The 18,626-nt window shown below is 35.8% G+C and overlaps 2 protein-coding genes across 10 annotated transcripts in view; one reads left to right on the forward strand and one right to left on the reverse strand.

Moving 5' to 3' along the window:
* Positions 1-3,934: 3,934 nt before the first annotated feature.
* Positions 3,935-18,626, reverse strand: part of CUNHXorf58 (chromosome unknown CXorf58 homolog) — a 19,725-nt gene continuing 5,033 nt past the window's right edge. Inside the window, exons 1-7 of one of the 2 annotated variants that reach the window (XM_026075423.1) lie at positions 18,227-18,300; positions 17,907-18,001; positions 15,730-15,841; positions 14,465-14,596; positions 13,451-13,680; positions 10,333-10,483; positions 3,935-9,478 (exon numbers count right to left, since the gene is read on the reverse strand). In XM_026075423.1, coding sequence (XP_025931208.1) covers positions 9,305-9,478; positions 10,333-10,483; positions 13,451-13,680; positions 14,465-14,596; positions 15,730-15,841; positions 17,907-18,001; positions 18,227-18,268 — 936 coding nt within the window. In that variant the 5' untranslated portion in view covers positions 18,269-18,300 and the 3' untranslated portion in view covers positions 3,935-9,304. Of the gene's footprint in view, positions 9,479-10,332; positions 10,484-13,450; positions 13,681-14,464; positions 14,597-15,729; positions 15,842-17,906; positions 18,002-18,226; positions 18,301-18,626 lie in introns of those variants that run through there. The other variant, XM_026075424.1, reaches the window with a different exon arrangement.
* Positions 18,461-18,626, forward strand: part of APOO (apolipoprotein O) — a 55,224-nt gene continuing 55,058 nt past the window's right edge. For 5 of the 8 annotated variants that reach the window (XR_003255140.1, XM_026075426.1, XM_026075427.1 and 2 more), the window contains exon 1: positions 18,480-18,560. Coding sequence is in view for 7 of the 8 variants with exons in the window: in XM_026075426.1 (XP_025931211.1) it covers positions 18,552-18,560 (9 nt within the window). In the remaining variant the exon portion in view is untranslated. Of the gene's footprint in view, positions 18,561-18,626 lie in introns of all 8 variants that reach the window. The other 3 variants (XM_026075432.1, XM_026075431.1, XM_026075425.1) reach the window with 3 other exon arrangements.

Consider the following 18,626-nt stretch of genomic DNA (forward strand, 5'->3'; position numbering starts at 1 on the left):
CTCTTTTCTCTTTTCTCTCTTTTCTCTTTTCTCTCTTTTCTCTTTTCTCTCTTTTCTCTTTTCTCTCTTTTCTCTTTTCTCTCTTTTCTCTTTTCACTGGCCTTTACACCACTATGCTTCTGAAATCAATTGAGTTTAACAAAATATCTGTGGAAGGAAGAGAAGAAGGACTTTATTTTGATGCTCAATTGGAAAAAAAAGAAAATAGAACTCATCAGCTGTACTAGGGTACAACCAGACTTAAAAGAACAAAACTAAACTGTATTTTATGTTGTCTTTGGATACTTTTCTCATTAATTGCTAAGTATTCTCAATTCTGCTAGGTATTTTTGTTTTCCCTTAAATACATTTAAGAATAATCTTAACCCCTTTGCATGACTTTTTTCCTGTTTTTGTATAGTAGTACCAGTAAGTCTGCCAAAATGAAGATTATACGTTTTCTACTAAATGGAAAATGAAACATTTTTATATTCAAAACACTATTTCTATGCTGCCTTCTATTATCTGCATTGTGTTTGTTGGTGGTAAAATATATGCACACACATGCATACACTGTAAAATCTATATATAAATGCATCTTTTTATGTGCATTTAGGATATTATATTTTAACTAGTGCACAGATTCAGCCATATCTGTTGAATTTTAGGTATGGTATTATCCTTTAATGAGCTAAATAATTAAAAAATTCTTAAGTAACTGGAGGCCTCGTTTGGTATCAAAGTATCTAAAGTATCTTATCTTTAGCATATACTGATTGATTCAGTAACTTTGAACTCTAGATTGATGCTACATAATGAACTGTTAATAATTTGTTATTTTATATATAATTTTTAAAAAGTAAATACATCTTACCTGAGTTTGTTTTACTTCTGAATGTGCTGCCCTTTCTTTATTTTTTTTAATGAAATTTGAAAATGTCAATAAGCAAATGCTGAACACTGCTTTGACCCACAGTTATTTTTAACACTGGATAGACTATAATTTAGTCTCAGCAGAGACTTTGCTTGTACTTGTATTGAAGTGGTATAATTATTTTTTTTAATTACCAACTGTTGTGAACTACTGTGTTTTGAAAATGTGGGGTTAGGTGGTTGATGGTTAGTACCATTTATGTTTCTTTTACCAAAAAAACCTACACAACTGTAGCTACTGCTCTCAGAGTCCCTGAATTGAGATGTGTTGTCCAAAAGGGCTTTTAATAACTGCACTGTGTTAACTTGCAGATTTTCTTGGCAGTAGATTAGTAAGAATATCTGCCAAGATACAAATAATGATAAAAGTAATGATTCACATTCTAATTTTCTTTAATGATGTGAAATTAGCCACTTCTAGAATCTAAAGGAGAGGTGCGGGGAAGTTGAAGGTTCACACTTAATTTAGATGTGTAGGGGCAAAATGCTGAAATAGGCACCTGTGTATTTTGTAAAATCTTATGCTACTGTGTTTTACTTTAATCAATAGACTTTATATGCAGCAATGCAAATCCACTTTATTCAGCATCTTCTAGTCAAAAGTCACTGTAGGAAAGGAATGTATAGTACTCAGGGAGTTCAAAAGAATGCACTTATACAGGGACCAAAATCATCCCAAATTTGCTATATTAAAAATATCTACTTGCCTAAACTAAATTTGAAATAATCAATAGAAGTTAAAACAATGTGTTAAACTCCTTATACTTGTATTTAATGGTATCTTTGTAGTAATTATGTTTCAGGTTGAGACCTGCGGATATGGCAGATTAGCAGAATCCTTTTTTCATTAGTAAAGATTGATATTTTCTTTCTGAAAGTTTTAACAAAGAGAGAGTATATACCAGCATAGCTGTAGCGGTAAGTTATCTATGCCAGTAGTGACTGGACCAAATATTGATATTCAGCCTTCTGATGCAGACCAAGCCTTGCGGTTAAATTTAAGTCTTTGTTTAGCAACATTCAGTTTACTGAATAAGAAATTTAATTTACATTTTGAATAACTTAACCTACAGTCTTCTTGGCTTACACTAAGACCTCAGTTTCACTATGAGGCTTGTGTATATGTTAACCTGCATAGGTGCAGAGATTAACTGGCTTCAGCTGGTGCTGGCTATGTGCAGATGAAGAGGTTCTTACTGTACGTATCTCATGGAAAATTGGGGCACAAGGGGAAAAAGAAAYTGTTTTTACTGTTATCTCTTTTGTGACTAATCTATTTCTTAATAAGCTTATGGGGCAGCAAAGGCTAATCCTGCCTAAGTAGGCTTTCATGGGTCTGTTATGAATAGTAGGGAGTACTTCACCATTTTCATCTAAAGACAATGTGGGCAAAGGATGTGATTCTAGAAATACGGTCTTCCATGATTCAGGTGTAAAGAGAGATGACCAAGACTTTATTAAAAGTAATGTTAAGGACGGGGGTGTCTAAGCTGTGTTTCTGGCTCTGTATTTAAGCACCTTCTGCAGTTCTGAGTGCTAAGCATCTGCCGGTTAAGTCRTTGGTGAGTACTGACGCTTGGAAAATGAAGAAGCCAGGTCATTTTTAAGTGCTCTGCTTTTAAGCTCATATTTAACTTCAGGCACCCAGTTCTGTATGATCTTATTCTGGATTGTAATAGTAATTTTTCTGTGAAATTCTAACTTGAATGGTTGGTTTCAGCTTCCCTGAGGTTGCATCTCTGCTGAAAAGCTGGCTGTAACCTTCTGAGCAGTAGGAATGATTGGAATTTGCTTGGGTTTAGAACGTGGGGGGGTATATGAGAGTGCTTTGTTAATTTACGTTTCTACCATGCTCTTATTGTTTCAAACGTCAAATACAAAATTAGCTTACGTTCTCTTTTCCATTGCCGTGGAACTTTTGAGATGCTTATTTTTGTTGCATTGTATCCAAGAGGGATATTTGCTTTTTCTTGAAAGGTTCTGTTTGCATTTGCTTTCAGTGCCTAGCTCCAAACAATTTAGTGTTTAAATAAAAACAAAACAAGGTTGGCGAATAAGAACTCCCTATTGCTATCAAATTTTAAACACGGTGATTAGATTAAAATAGGATGAGTTTTAAAAACATCCAAATGTGTCTCATTCATCAGGGAATAGGTAAGTCATAATCTGTGATTAATAAATTTGAGGGGATTTTTTTCTTCTTCTGTTCCCACCCACCCTTTATGTAGTATCAGAAAGTCTAATCTCACATACTTATTTAAAACTTAACATGTGAGCTGCTTTTAAACAGTAAGTGTACTTGCCTTTCCTTAAAAGGATGGACATATTGAGTTACAGCTTGAGCTGTATTTTTTTCACATTTATAGTAAAATTTATCAGGTTCATGTCTAATTCTTGCAACTAATTCCAGGAGGGAAATCTATTTTCATATGAATCAGAATGGACAAAAAGTATAGTGCTTCTGTAAGGAGCTTGAACACTGCCAGTTCCCATTCAGCATGCTGCTGTATCTGTTTTCATGGGCCAGATTTTTTTTTTAAGTGCTACATAAAGAAAAATATCCCTTTTTTTCCCCTACAGTCTTGGCAGTAGTTTCATAGTGGGAGGTATTAGGTGGCAAAAAAAACTTTTGAAAATCTGATCCCCATCGATTTAGCTGAAGGAAGGTGGTACTTAATTTTGCAAAGGATCTGCTATTTCGGAAAGCATTGCTAGCAAGAGGGGCTAGTGGCCGCATATCGGGTAGCTGGCAGCCTGCCGTTGTCTTTTGAAAAATCTGGATGCCCTACTTTCTGCAGTGTGATAGCAGTCCTGTTCTAACCGGTTCTAAGGTTTTGGAACTTCAGCATTTCTCTAGCCTCTGAGATCTGCAGCTATTTTTTCTTAAGGACCTCCTGCCTTAAAAATACAAATGCTGCCTTTTTCCTGCTGATATTGTAGTATATATTTGCATCAGGGATGAAGCTTCACCTGACACTCAGGAAGCAAAGGATGAAATTCAGCATGTGCAAATTAAAGTAGGTTTAAAAAGAAACACATTATTTAACTCATTATGTCCTTTCTTTTGCAAAATGTGGCTAAGCATTATAGGGAGATGCTAATGGCTCTTTTTAAAAATAAAAAACTTTAAACTGGTGTCTGTTTTATACATGACAAAGTGTTTTTTACAGGTGGAAATAATCACATTTGTGGAGATGTTTTGCCTTTTAAAGAAATAGTGTTCCTTACAAAGTGAAAGTAATGAACTGGGCCCCTGATTCTCCTAACACTTCAAGTATGTACTTCACATATGTGAAGAGTCCAATAAAGGACTGTAAAGGAAATGGAAAACTATAAGGTACATAGAAGAGAACAAAAAAACACAAATGTTATTAAACCTGTCCTTAAGTGTTTACAGGGCTGGGGCATCAAAGAAAACATCCATGCTGCTCTCCTTCATTTAACAAAACATTGAAATTACTTGGATAAGTATGTTCCATGGCATGTGGCAGTGCTCACTGAAGGAGTGTGGGAAAGAACATAACTGGAAAGCAAGTGTAATTCATTTAAAACAAAGCTTGCCAGTGTCCTGTAGCTAACATTTTGAGGTTTTAATGTTTTTAAAACAATATAAAGGTGCTTAAAATAAATACTAATGACTATTTTTGCACCTGTATTCTATTTCTGAGAGTTGGTAAGTAACTTAGAGAATTTCCATTTTTGTGGGTAATCTTCATAAAAATACAGTCATGCTAGCAGGTGGCAGGAAAACTGACTTCTGAGCACAGCTTTCCTGGATTTCCATTTACTAAGTTTTTCACTTCCCAAATTTCAATTTGTGCTTATATAGTCTTTTAAAATAACTTTCAAGAATCAATTTCAAATACCTTTGGATTAATATTAAACTCGTACCTAGGGGAAAACCACTTTCTAGTTGCAGGTGATAGTTTTTATTTATGGCTCTAGTAGAAAACATTGCTGTGTAATTCTAGAAAATACAATGTTGCGTAGGACTGCAAAGGTAGCTGTACTTAGGGGGCTTTTCTTACCTCAGTGAAACCCATATAACTTATGTCAGTTATGGGAACAGGTGGAGGGAAGAGCGAGTTCTGTTTTTATTTTAAATACTTTCCCCCTATATATTGTTATTTTTGTAGATCTTTTAAAAATATATTATTGTATGCCGAAGAATGCAATTCCACTATAGTCTCCCATTGCTTTCCAGTGTATGATATCAGATTGTGTTGAAAAGAATGTATTTGATAAGTTAACATGAAAACAACTTTTCCGACTGTTGTGTTTGTGTCTAGCAATTGGAAAGACTTTTCCTATTTAAAATTAGAATTATATATATATATGACCTCATATGTACATTTTGGATTAACACTCTAGTGACTACCCCAGGGCTGCTATAAAATTCTTCTAATAATTTAAGAATTGCCTCGCTTTAACTGTTTTTAAAAGCATTTTTTCTTGTCATTTTTTGGCAGAAGGTAATTTTCCCTTGCTGTGGATACAGTATGTTCAGACTTGCATATGTGCTCTGTTCCATTTTTAAACTGAAAAAAATGTATAAAGTGTGTATAAAGAAAAGTGTAAATAAAATATTTTTAGTCTTTAAACATTCTTGTGTAAACTGTGTAATACTTAAGGGCAGTGTACCTGGATAACTTTCTGCAGGACTTAAAAGTTCAGCTGGTTAAGGAAATAATCAAAAATGTTAAGTATAATTCATAATGCTCTGTTAATGGTATGTGTATCATTATCACATAATGCAGTATTAAAGTTATCCCAACAAGAAATGTTGGAAGTCCTTCTATAGCATCAAGCTTTTATCTTTAGCTGTATTTTATAATCTTCCTTGTTTTAATTGCTCTGGTACATTCATGTGTCTACTCTGYATTTCAAGCTTGAAATAATGTTTTGAGTTGACTTCATAGTTAAATTTGTAAATCAGCATCAAGACATAAATTTAAATGATAAAACTAAAAATTGATGCCGGCCTTTGCTAGTCAGAGCTCACAAGAGTCTGCTCATAGCTGTGAAACATCATTGAACTGGGGGCTCTGAGACAACAAATGTTTATTACACACTTGGACCTCAAAGTGTCAGACATCTAAGCCATACTGCTTTAACTTTTCTGTAACAAGAATCAGTAGGCATTTTAGGATTATTATCTCAGATTAGGACAAGAAGAGGAGAAAAACATAGAACAGGAGGTTGTGATCTTTACTTATTTTCTTAAGCAATCTGATGAAAACCTTCCTTGTCAGTCTCTTCTTACATTTTTTCCTTTTGTCTGCCACTATCTATTTTTCAGCAACCTCTCACTGTCAAATCAAAATCTCTTGTATAAAAACCTGCTATCAGGAATGTTTGAGAACAACTGTGATTGTTTCATCTTTTTTAATGTTGGGTTTTAAAATAGCTATTGATTTTTATTTTAATATTGAAAATGACTTAAAAGTATATTTGTATGAAGTCACTACTTTTTTTTCCTCCCTCTTCGGTAACTTGACTTCATCCTACAATATATATCGATTTAATGAAAGGTACTGCAGATGCATTTGTATCGATCCCAGTGGAATGCATCACTGGAGAAAGAGCCTCTTTGATTGATTGTCATGTGTCCCCATTTTCAGTTCAAAGGGAGACCAAATGGATTAGACTCTGATACGGTGGAATAGAAGATGACAGCAATCTTTTCACATTGTAAATTTGTTATTGGCAATTGTTTTTATTCACCTTTTTAGTTTCCGTTCTCTGTGAGACAGGTCATACTTTTGACAATACCCTTCTTCCATGACGTTATGCTGGCTGACATTACTTATTTCTTAGCACCTTCACAGCTGATTGGGAGTCCCAAATAATGGTTCCGTTATTTCACTAAGGAGAGCTTTCAGATTAACTGGTTCATAGTTGCTTGTGTCATATTCTTCTCTTTTTGGGAATATCTGCCCTTATTTTTGGCAGTAGTTCAGTTATTTGTGATCACTTGGTTTGTGTGTGTGTGATGCTAAATTAATGTTATTTTGGCAAAGGGTTTTTTCAGCTAATTCCTTCCAGATTCTTTGATATGTTAGCTACCTTTGCTGACTTGAGATCTTAATTTTAACAAAGTTCCTCCTTTGTTACAGATATATTTTTTTTCCTATTCCATCAACTCCATAACATGGAACAGAAAACTCTTGCTTTCAGTATTTCAGATTCTTTATTAATTGGGTATATTTTGAGTTTTTAATGTCCTTGTTGACAGATGTCTCCCCTCTCCCCCCCACTCTGGCCTATTAAGTCTTACTGATTTTTCAACATCATCTTTTAATCAGAGTAGTTTACTTTTTTGGCATGTGTAAAATTTTGCCCCCCTCAAGGGAGAGGGTAGGGAATATGTGTAAAGATAGCTTTAACTTCTTACTGTAACACTTTCCACTTACATTTGATGTGTTAGTTACACTGACAGATGCTTTAAGCAATGCTTACAGTTAAAAATATATGACATCATGATCTGTGTTTAAGTATCCAGCAACTCTTCAGTCTTCTATCCACTGGAATGAATGCTAGCATTAAACATCTCATGTTGAGTGCCCAGCCTTCTAGATTAATCCTATATAGCATTTTAGAAACTAAGAAAGTATTGTTTTGCCATATATATGTCTGTCAAATATGTTTTATGATGAAGTCACCCTTTGTAACAGTTCTCATACATTTTATGGATAAATGTTGCTGAATAAATTATTTTTCTAATGAGATACATGGTTCTATTAGTTATTACATTATTCAATTTTATATTCAATATACTCTTATTACATTATTCAGTTTTACCAGATAGATAATGTTCTCTTACTGGCAGCTTCCTTTCCCACACCCATTTTCAGTATGTCCTCAGGCATGTTCTAAGCCTGTTTCATTTACTTTTTTTTGTCATATGGTTCATCTCACAAATTGGAGTTAAACCAACCACATAATTCTTCTTCTGTGCGAGAATCTTTATCTCCTGTGGTTCATTACCCTAGGTCCTAGTATTGGCATGCAGACACTGTAAAAAGTCCCTTGTGTAGCCCTTTATGCTTGGAGATAAAACATTCAGTTGTGTGTTATGGGTCTGTTTTATATATTTGAGTACTACTGAGGAGACTGTCAGACTTTACTCTCTCTTCTTTGTCAAAAGAATTGAATAATGCTAATTGAAACCAAATATTTTCCCCATGTGCTGCTTTTTTCTTTAACTTCCTTAATCTCAGGGGAAAAAAATAAAGGTGGTCAGTATATTCCTCTTCTCTGCTTCTCTTTCCAGATTTCAGAAGCCATACAAAATGTATGGAATCGTGCCCATGACAGAGACCCTGATGCCAGCATAATGCACAGCATAAGCACTTACTGCTCTATTGGTGTAGTGATAGCCTTCATTTTCACTCCTGGAAAACAGGAAATTGTTTTGCTATTTTCTTGCACCACTCAAAGTTCTGTTGGCTAATTTATTTCTAGGATGGAGTCCTAATCACTTGTAATCCGTGGTTGGCTGTGGATGTTCCATGGGATTTGTCTCATTTAACAGCTGTTCTTGGTCCTTCCTCTGGCTCTTACAGGTTGTTCTCAGATTTTTTTTTTCCTAACATTGATGGCAATTTGATACCAAGAACTAACTTTAACTTCTGATGGCAGTTGTTAGTATTAAAATGAAACCCAGAATGTTAAAAATTTGTCAAGTTTCAAAAGACATTTTAGAGTACAAAACCTTTTTCCTGATTTTTAGAGTTCATTTATTGCAATCTGAAAGTGTTTCTTACTATCAAGTAATATTTTTCCTTCACTCACTGTTTCTTCTGACAGATTATTCAGAACACTGAAAGGAAATATGCCGTTAGAAAAATCAGATGCTGATAATTAACYGAACTATAGCTTTTAATTAGAAACACCCCCCCCATCATCTTAAGATTTGGAGCTGATCAAATTATCAACAACCTTAGAGGAAATTTTTAGCTGACTTCTGAGAGCTGGATTTTGACTCAGTACCGTTCTTTGAAAGCAAGGGGAGTAAGGCTGAACTCTACATAAGTTAAATAAACTAAACATTGTAACCAAAGAAATAGTACAAGCTTTCTAATGCCCAAATAATAAACTAGCCCTACTTCACAGAAGTTCTGAACCTTAAAAAATTACCACACACGCTCAGTTTTAGTTTTGTCCTAGCTTTGCAGTGCAGAGTTGTTTTTATTTTAGTTTTCCACAGTGAAAAACAATTACAATGAATATATATTTTGCTAAACTTGTTAGTTAAATAGGTGTAGGAAGCCATGCTTTTATATTTGCAGTCTGTTCAAAGCAGGACCAAAAGCATTCAAATGACTAAAAAGTTTAGTCATTTTCCAGTGCCATAACTTTTGAAGATTTATACATTAGCTATGGATGAAAATCATCCAACATCCTCAAGAGGTAGTGCCTGGGACCAAGCATACAATTTAGCTGCTTCATGTTCCCATTCTTCATCTGTAAGAATAGATTGATCCTCAGGCTTTTCAACTTGTGAAATTGTAGCTTCTTGATGTTCAGTGAAGTCGCTCCTGTTTTTAATATCCAGTTTCTGTGCCTGTATAATAGCATGCATAGTTATAAAACTACAGGAATAGGGACCTATTAAAAATTGTGTGATATAACTTTGTAAATGGAGACAAACCAAATAAAATTGCACTTGAAATGTGCCATTCTTCTCATTTATACAAATGCCAAAGCAAAATAAAACATGAATCTTTTACCTGTGCCAGGACTAGCTTGTACAAGACTTGTGCAGTTGACTAGCTGAAAAGGTAGTTTTACATGCTGCACTAGAGAGAAATAGTTATAAGTACAGATGGTGTCAGTCTGTACACCATTACCATATGCCCCCTTAGTTCCTACAACTAAGCTGGCCTTAGCCCTTCTCCACAGGGTGTGGTGGGAAGAAAACATATGAATGATTTCACGTTACAATAAGTAGCTGGTGATAACATATGCTGAAGATAGAAGGGTGCCAATGAACAGTCTAGAGAAAAAGCTAAGGGAAAATTTCTAGATGGCAATTTTCATAAGTGCTTGTGAAAGAGCCTTGCAAAGTTTGTTTTACAGTTCCATAAATGCATTTCAGGGTTAAACATATGTAAGGTCAGGTGTTAGTCTTCGGTGGTAAATACACCCAGAATGGATGCAGTATTCTGAAGGTACTAGATGTGGTGGGTTTTGATGAATGCGAAGGAAAGTTGTTGGGTTTTTTTAATTAAAAAAAAMCCAAAACCGCCCTACTCCAAAATCAATGGAGACGTGCAAAAATAGCCTGAACAAATGCCACTTGTCATGCTACCGAAGTGTAAGGAAATATAGAGGGACTTCCTGGCTAAAGAATACTCTCCAAAGAAATACTGGATTCTGTCCTGAAAAACACAGCATGCATCTAATTTTGCATCATACCTCTCTTTCTTTCTCACACAAATAGGCCCTCTTCATTTTTGCTATCTTTTGTCGAGCTTGAGAAGAGCAACGTGTTGACTGCATGGACACTGTAGTGGGTCGGTCAGAGCAAAACAAAGAGGTGACTGATGAATTACATGGAAATGAAGACCTAGAAAAGAAGAGTATTTAAAAAAACAGCTCAGTAGCTTCTCTCAGAAAGCATGTTGCTCTAGACTGAACAAAGAAAGCCATAAAACCAAATCTTATCTTCTCGAAAGGGAGAGAATAATAAATTTTTTCCTCATCCTCTTTTCCTGTTACATCAAATGATGGTGGTAGTGACATKAGCAGGGAAGAAATTTAGACTGTTCTTAATGTGCTACTCAGTTCTGACACCCTTCTTTCTTAAGCTGCCCAACAAACCTCTACAGAATGGCCTGCTTCTCTTCTGATCCCTGGGATCCTCTAAGGTTTCAAGTCCCAGAGTAGAGGCTTAGCAGGGAAGCAAGTCAGGACTCAAACCAAGGTTTCACTAATAATGTAAGTATAGGCTTCACTGTTCAGGTATGCAAATCCTTCCCCATTTCTCAAGGAACAGCTAGCTTGTATCGTAAAAGACGTAGCACAGCATATAGTGATATGTTATATTCTCCAGAAGTTTTCTCTGTGTGCATGAATGGGAAGTCCCATGGACTTCACTGTAACTCCTCTCACTCTTAGCAGTGTGTGTGGATTCTTTTGCAAACATAAAAATTCAATTCTCTTACAGCAAAAATTAAGGGAGCAGAAGGCACTTAAAACACGTTTAGTAATATAATGTACTAATTGTAAAACAGTATATGTATATATAGTAATCATAATACATACTACTTTTCATTCATGAGATATTTCTATATGCATGTGCCTTGGTGGGAAAAAAATATATAACCCTTCAAAACTGATCACAGTAAAAAAAAAAAGAGTTATAAGTAATAGCAACATACTTAGCTCACTTTGTTAATTATTAAAGAGGTGGCACAATAAAGAAAAGAAAGCATGCCTTTTATGAAAATTAGGTAGGCCAGAAGCCGTCATTCAGGTAAATAAGATACTACAATTAATATACAAGCTTATGTAGATACTGATGTCAATATATTTATATGCAAATGAGGTAAGATATCCACATCCCCTTGCTAAGAAATTAAGGATTACTGTGGAAGTGATTTATTTATTAAGTTAAAATTTTTGATGTGTTAAATATTTAAAAAGTCTGTCAACAGATACAAGTCTTTTCACCTTTTAGCCTCAGTTAATGTCCAAAATTTATTCAGCTCAGCTGAAATCTGAGATGTGTTTAAACTTTGAAAGGAGTTGAAATTGTTGTGATTGGTGCTTAAGGGTGTCAGAAAGATGTTTGTTAGTTTATATGTTCTCACTGCTTTTAGTAGTATACAACCTGTGCACTGCAAGATGTTTGGTACACGTTGCATTCAGTGTCATCTCTGTTGGTAGCATCAGCAACATGTTAATAGAAGAGCTATTCATTTAGGCTGAAGGAAGAGCCTAGAAGGAGGTAATTCAAAAATGCTGGAACTAAAGTTATTGATTACTACGGTAAGTCAGAGACTTGAATTATGAAGGAAAGTTAGGTTGCTTAACTATGGTAATATCAAAACAGAAACTGTATTCAGTTGGATTAAACTGCTTTTTGCACAATAGGTTTCTCTCTTCTACCTGTCACCTGTCTTAGAATATAGCATCCTTATTTAGAAAGCACTGAGTATATTTTGGATGCTGTCAGAATGTGACAAAGCTGATGACAGCACACAGAAATTCAAGTATTGAATCACCTAAGAGATGAATGCAGTAATCCCTTTGATGTAATTAAAGGTAAGTCAGTGGGAAAGCACAAAGAAATCTGCAGTGGCATCTGCCTGTTCTTAACATATGATTTGCTTATTGAATATATGAGTTCAGACCTTGTAGCTGCCAAAACAGCACCTCTGACAAGTATTAAATGCAAAGTACTTTAAAAATATACACGGTAAGTTGAAAAGCAAAAGCATGAGGTAAGCTTCACTCCAAACAAAACAGTATCATTAAATACAAAAATCTGCTTAACCCATTTTTTCCAGCTTAGAGAATGAATAAAATAATGAAATAGGATTTTTATGAAAATACTAACTACACTCCCTTCATAAAGGCACTGGATAAAATCTGTAATCATACACCCCTATAAAAGTTCAACTAGCTGTTTAACAAATACGTGCTAAAAGTGGCAGTGACGTAAGAAATAGATTATGTGCTTTGGAGACCTACCTAGAAAAGCTGTATACCTGACATGTCACATCCTACTGTGCTTTGTGGAAAATATTTAGGAAGCCAGGTTCACAATGTTAGGTGAAGCTGCTTGAAACTGAAAGTTCAGTTTATTGGAGCCCTTGCAGTCATATATTTTCTATTAACTGCAAGTTTTCAAAATAACTTGAAAGAAAAAGAGATCTGCCAAACAGCATTCCTTTAACTTAAAACACACACACAAAAGCAGTAAGAAGCAGAAAAGCAGTTTACTTTATAAAGATTTTAAAAATGAGTTCTAAACAGGCTGATAAAAAATAGTGTCATATCATAGTATTATATATTCCTTTTCAATTAAGAAAAGGTGCATGGAAAAACGTGTTTTGGAAAAAGATGTATCATCAAAGAGAACATCAAGATAAGCTGGCCTTTCAGAATTATAAAGTTTTCCAATAATCAGTGTCAGTAGGTAACTACATTGATATTTAATGGGTAGATGTTACAAACTCAAATTTAAACAGGAATATGCAACAAATCTTCCCCCCCCCACAGGTGTGGCAAATAACTGTCTAATAAAGGACTGTTTTTTCTTGACAAAAAAAACTGTAAAAAAGCAATCTAATACAACATTATGAAAGATTAGAGTGTAACAATTAAGTCAAAGAATTAGGAATAAAGTTTCTTAAATTGTATTTTTGCCTGGACTGACTTCATTTATGTACCAACATTTTCAAATTTCTCTGCACTGCAGTTTTCTAAAGGAAATATCTCTTTCACAAGTATTTAGAAATGCTAATTACCAAGTAAAGTGAAAAATACTGGCATGCAAAATAAAATGAAACTTGGTACAGGTTCTCACCTAATAAGAGAAACAGCCATGAGTTGATCATGCCAAAGCTCTTTATTCTGTGGCCGCAGCAGCAGGAACTTCAGCTCCTTTTTAAGTCTGTCTGACAATGTTCTGGACTGTGCATAATCCATTATGTCGTACACTATCATTGTCCTAGGGAAATTTTTCAGAGACAACCTTCTCCAGCAGTTATTCCTGCCACCAAAGTATGCAGGGGTTTCATCCAGATTACTGATATACTGTCAAAGAACAATACACCTACATGAAAACTAATATATTTGTACTGGTCTTCTCTATGAAGATTTTCCCATTCTTTTTAATCAGACATATCAATCACCTTAAAGATGAACGTGCACATTAAAGAAAAAAATGCATTCAAGATGGTGGAGCTCATAAAATAGTCTGCTTTAGATTTTTTTAATAAATAACAGTATCTGTTCTGTAGATATTTATATCTGCATTATGTAAGTGTATGAATAATTGCTGTGTAATCATTGAATTTAAAAAGATTACAAAAATATGTATATTTAACATTTATACCACTGTATGTGCAGTAACAACTGGACTTTACTATTCTTGCAACAAACTTAAATAGAGAAAAGAGTTAAAAATCTTTCTCCTCTATTCTAGTCCCATTAGTTTACTTCAATGGCATCCCTTTTCTTTTTGACTCTCATGTCACTTTTATCTTTGAAAATTTTCTGCCTCTAACACCTTGAGGATGAATAAAATACATCAAAAATGTGACTGCCTTGCAAATGGCCCGGTCACTTTCTATGCTCTCACAAAGTTGCTGTAAAATACCATGAAATCACTTTTCCGCAAACGTTTGCCACACTCTTACCGCTTATTTTCCATGGATATAAATGACTGCACAAAGTATAATACTATGGTGAAAGAGACCCATTATCATTCTTTACCTTAAGTCACTTATCTACATTTTAGATAAAATCATAACTTCCTTGCTAAAGAGGGAATCTTCATAACCAAAACCTGTAATAAAATATCTGAAACATTTCCTACATGCATGTAGTCTTTCATTGTAGCAACATCTGTTTCATCTGTTATCCTTTGCTTTTGGTACTGAAGCTCATCTTGTACTATTTGTTCATAATATTTCCGATATCCCATTAACTTGCAAGCATCAGCTGCTGCCTGTAAAATACAGCAGAAAAATGTAATAAAACTTCAAAAAGAAAAGACAGGCACAAGCCTGAAATCTTCTCACTTCACCTCAAATTGTTCTTGACAATCCTCCAATCTACCAAAAAATAAAAAGGACCTTTTGCTAATTTACAGAGAACTCATTGAGAAACTAGAAGAGCATTGTCCAATTCTGCAATGTGATGGTGAGGCATTCTCATTGGTCTGGAAAATATTTCTTCATGCTGTACCTGGTTGCATCAGGTCTATAAAGAGACTCTAAGAAAGAAACGTAAGAATTTTCTTAAAGATGGCACAACAAAACTTAATCATTACAAATAACGTTTAAGATGATATAAGAGGGTGTGTGCCTCCTCTGTCTCTCCATGATACCCTAACAGATGAAGTATCTGTTAAGTTCGAATTAATATCTTCTTCAAGATGCTTTAATTTTATATAAAAATCTTTTTGATAAAATTTTCTAGGTTTAAGAGGATGCATATTCTAAAAGCAGTATTAGCTCTTCTAAATTACTATAATTTTTGGACCTGGACATTACTTTCTTGATGTACTTAATTATGTGGCTAAATTAGGAGCCATGGCTCCTCTTGGAGTCATAGGAGAAAGGACTAGATGAGTGCATTTCAAAACAGAAACCTAATTCAAGCGCTCTTAACTCCCTCTGGTGGAGTCTACGTTCAATCAATACCTAGGCAACAAAGGTTCCTAAACTATCAGGCAGCTATGTTAGGTGGCAAAAGTTAGGAAGACTGAATAACCCCTTCGAGCCTAGTGATGACAGAACTGCCTCACAACAGAACTGTAAGGGCAACTGTATGACACAGCCTATGGAACGTACTTTTTCCATACATAACAATCTACACAAAGAATACAGACAAATGCTTTCACATATCTTTGTGTAAAGCTTTGTGTATAAACTTTAAGCTTGAAGACAATTTTTCTTTGCTAACTGAAAATTAACAGCATTCAGCAGAAGCAAGTTACTTGTTTGCATTTGAAATGTATTGTTATGTGACCAAGACTGAGTAAGAGGATAAACATCTTACAGAATGTCAAAAATAACAAGCACCAAGATACCACTAACTGATCAGAAAATGACCACACATGAACACAAAGTAAGTCACCTCATTTGATGGACTTATTATTCTTTTTCCACTAATGTATTTGCTGCCTTTGCCTTGAGTGTGGCGAAAAATCTTAAACACAATGAAAGGTGGAAACTCCTGACCAGCAAATCTGAAGAAACAAAGAACACAGTTAATTAACTGCAATATGAGAACAGATTTCCGATGAATTAAATTAGAAAAGACTATTGTCTTGTTTTATCTTATCTGAAGGGAATTCAGTACTCATTATTTCTGATACAAGCTGCAAAGAACTTGCTCCACTCTAACTTGCTCCAAATGAACTGGAGATCCCAATTCCTGGGTTGCAAAAACCAAGGAGTGCTAAAATATGCAGAAAAGGGTAGTTTTATTTTTTAATTTAATATTCTGAAAATGGAAAGATAGGGAAACCCATCTTTTTTATCTCTATACTCTACCCCCATCTAAATTCTAATAGGATTAAAACATTTCTGAATATCCTAGTATCTTTTATAGAGGCTGCAAGATAACACATTGAACCCTGCTTGCTTTATGGAAGGCACACTAAACATAAGCCCACAAGCCAGAAACAGTTCTTGTAGGAGGTAGTTTAAATAGTAAGAGTAGTTGAAAATACTTTTTAAATCACTCCCAAATTAATGAGGAATCAGTACTTAAAAAAACAACAACACACAATTAGTTGATCTGGGTGAAAGAATGCAGCAAAATGATGAATAATATTTTGTGACTTGAAGTAAAAATGGTTAAAAAATGGTTACTAAAACCACATTGTCATATCTCACTGATCCTGGGAGTTCCTAAGACCTCAGAACTTTCCAAATAGCAAATGACATTTATCTAAAGTAATAAGAGCTCTGTATCTGAAAGTCCACTCAAATTCAAAGGAATGACAAGGTTCTCACTGATTTTCAGAACAGTTGGTATGATAGCTTGAAAACTTTTCATTTAAAGGAACTCACAGAATTACTAAAAAATGTGCAATCCTGCCATACAAAGCATAGGATCAGTCTACTCATACACTGTTAAATTGAAAGGCTGGAATTTAAGTCTTCAGAACGGAATGGCATATATTTTAAAAAATCAGAACCCTAGAATACTTTTTTCTGTAAAGTATGGCTACTTTAATGTAATGTAATGATTTAAAGGATGGGGTTCAGGCAAAAGGATTTATTCTTATGATTGTATATTGATGAAGAAATGCAAAATTCAGATATTGGGCACAACTGACTTTTACAAGTAAATGTTTCAGTTAAAGTCCAGCAAGAGGTTATGGGAATAGCAGCAGAGCAGCCCACATCACCTTAATCTGGGGCCAGTAACTGATCACAGTAGCCCGTAAAATTCCATTAGCTGAGAAAAGGTCATGAACTCTTATGAGCAGCCTGGCTGCCTTTGAAAGTGGTTTTCCTTTGCCTGAAGTCATAGACAGAATATTGTAAATCCTCTGGAAACATCAACACCATCTTCTTTTAGGTTGTTCTCCATTCAGGACCACATGGTTCTCATTTTCTTGCATGAGCTATGCCCAGAGTGCCAGATCAGAATGTCTAAAGAATAGTGTGTATGTAAGTCTGAGACTTCCATTTTTTTAATGAATAAATAAGTTCTAAAGAGATGTTTCTACTTTGTACATACTGAAATTTAGAATATTTTCTATTACCAAAATTCTTCCAGTGTATGGTAAGAAATAATTCAAAATAAGTTCCAAGTCCAAAATAAGTCCAAATTTAAAAATTCAAAATGTGCCTGATGTGTTCCCCTTTTACATGCATATCTATTTGTTTCACTTGTAATATTACAACATGTAGAAATCATGAGTCCTGACTACATAATTATTCCCAAATCATTCCTAAATTCCTCCAGCAAAATTTCCTAAAATAACCTGGTAAAGACAAACAGAAGTCAAATTCTCCCTTCTTTGCTGTAGTAACTTTAAAATGTCCTCATAAAGCCTTACCATAATTTCTAAAAATATTCAAAACTGCTGGGAGCTTACATGGGAAATTTTAGTCCAGAAGATACATTCTGCAAAAATATGTTGTCATAAAGAAAGATGTAAAATGAAGTATCGTTCAAAGTGTAATTTTGCCTGACAGCATACACAGTAAAAGCAAGCAGAGTACTGTTTTGTTAAGTTACAATCACACTGTATTGTATGCTGGATGGGAACAAATACATGATTGTGCCTACTTTACCTGAACCTGACTTTGCACTTCATACTAGGATCTTTTATCAGTTCAGCTTCTGTTGGGCTCACCCTTCTCATAATTTCATGCGTAATGCAATGTTCCTGAAACAGATTGAGATACGAACTTGAGTTCTTGCCGCTCTGACAGCTATACGTCCCACATCCGTACGTTACAGAAGAATCGTGAACGCTCTTTCAACTATTCYATCCAAACTTTTCACAAGCTAGTACAAGACGCTTCTCCCCGCCCCCCGCACACGGGCGCGTTCCCCTCCCGCGCGGAGCGGCGGCGGCGGGGCCGGGGCGCTAACGGCCGCCGGGGCGTACCACGGCGCGCATCGCCCGCGTCAGCAGCCTGAAGAGCCGCATCTGCACGTAGCGCCGCCAGCCGCGCTGGATGGTCGCCGCTGCCGCTGCCGCCACCGCCGCCGCCGGCCTGCGGCCCGCCGACATGGCGGAGCCGCCCCGCGCCGCCGCGTTGCCGGGATACCGAGACGCACGGCGCGCGCGGGGGCCGCGTAAGGCGCCGCGCCTGAGGCGTGCGAGGCCCCGCCTCTGCTCCCCACCGGTTTCCGTAGCGGCGCGCGAGCTCGCCGACGTCACCAGCGCAGCGACGCGGCCGGCGCCACTGCCAGCCCGCGCCGCTACCGCGATGCTCAAGGTGAGGAGCACCTCCCCTCCCCCCGCCGCGCCCGCGAGCCCCTTCCCGGCCCGTGAGCAGCCGTGG

This window comes from Apteryx rowi, unplaced genomic scaffold (assembly GCF_003343035.1).
Source record: "Apteryx rowi isolate R43461 unplaced genomic scaffold, aptRow1 scaffold_403, whole genome shotgun sequence".
Lineage (NCBI taxonomy): Eukaryota > Metazoa > Chordata > Aves > Apterygiformes > Apterygidae > Apteryx > Apteryx rowi.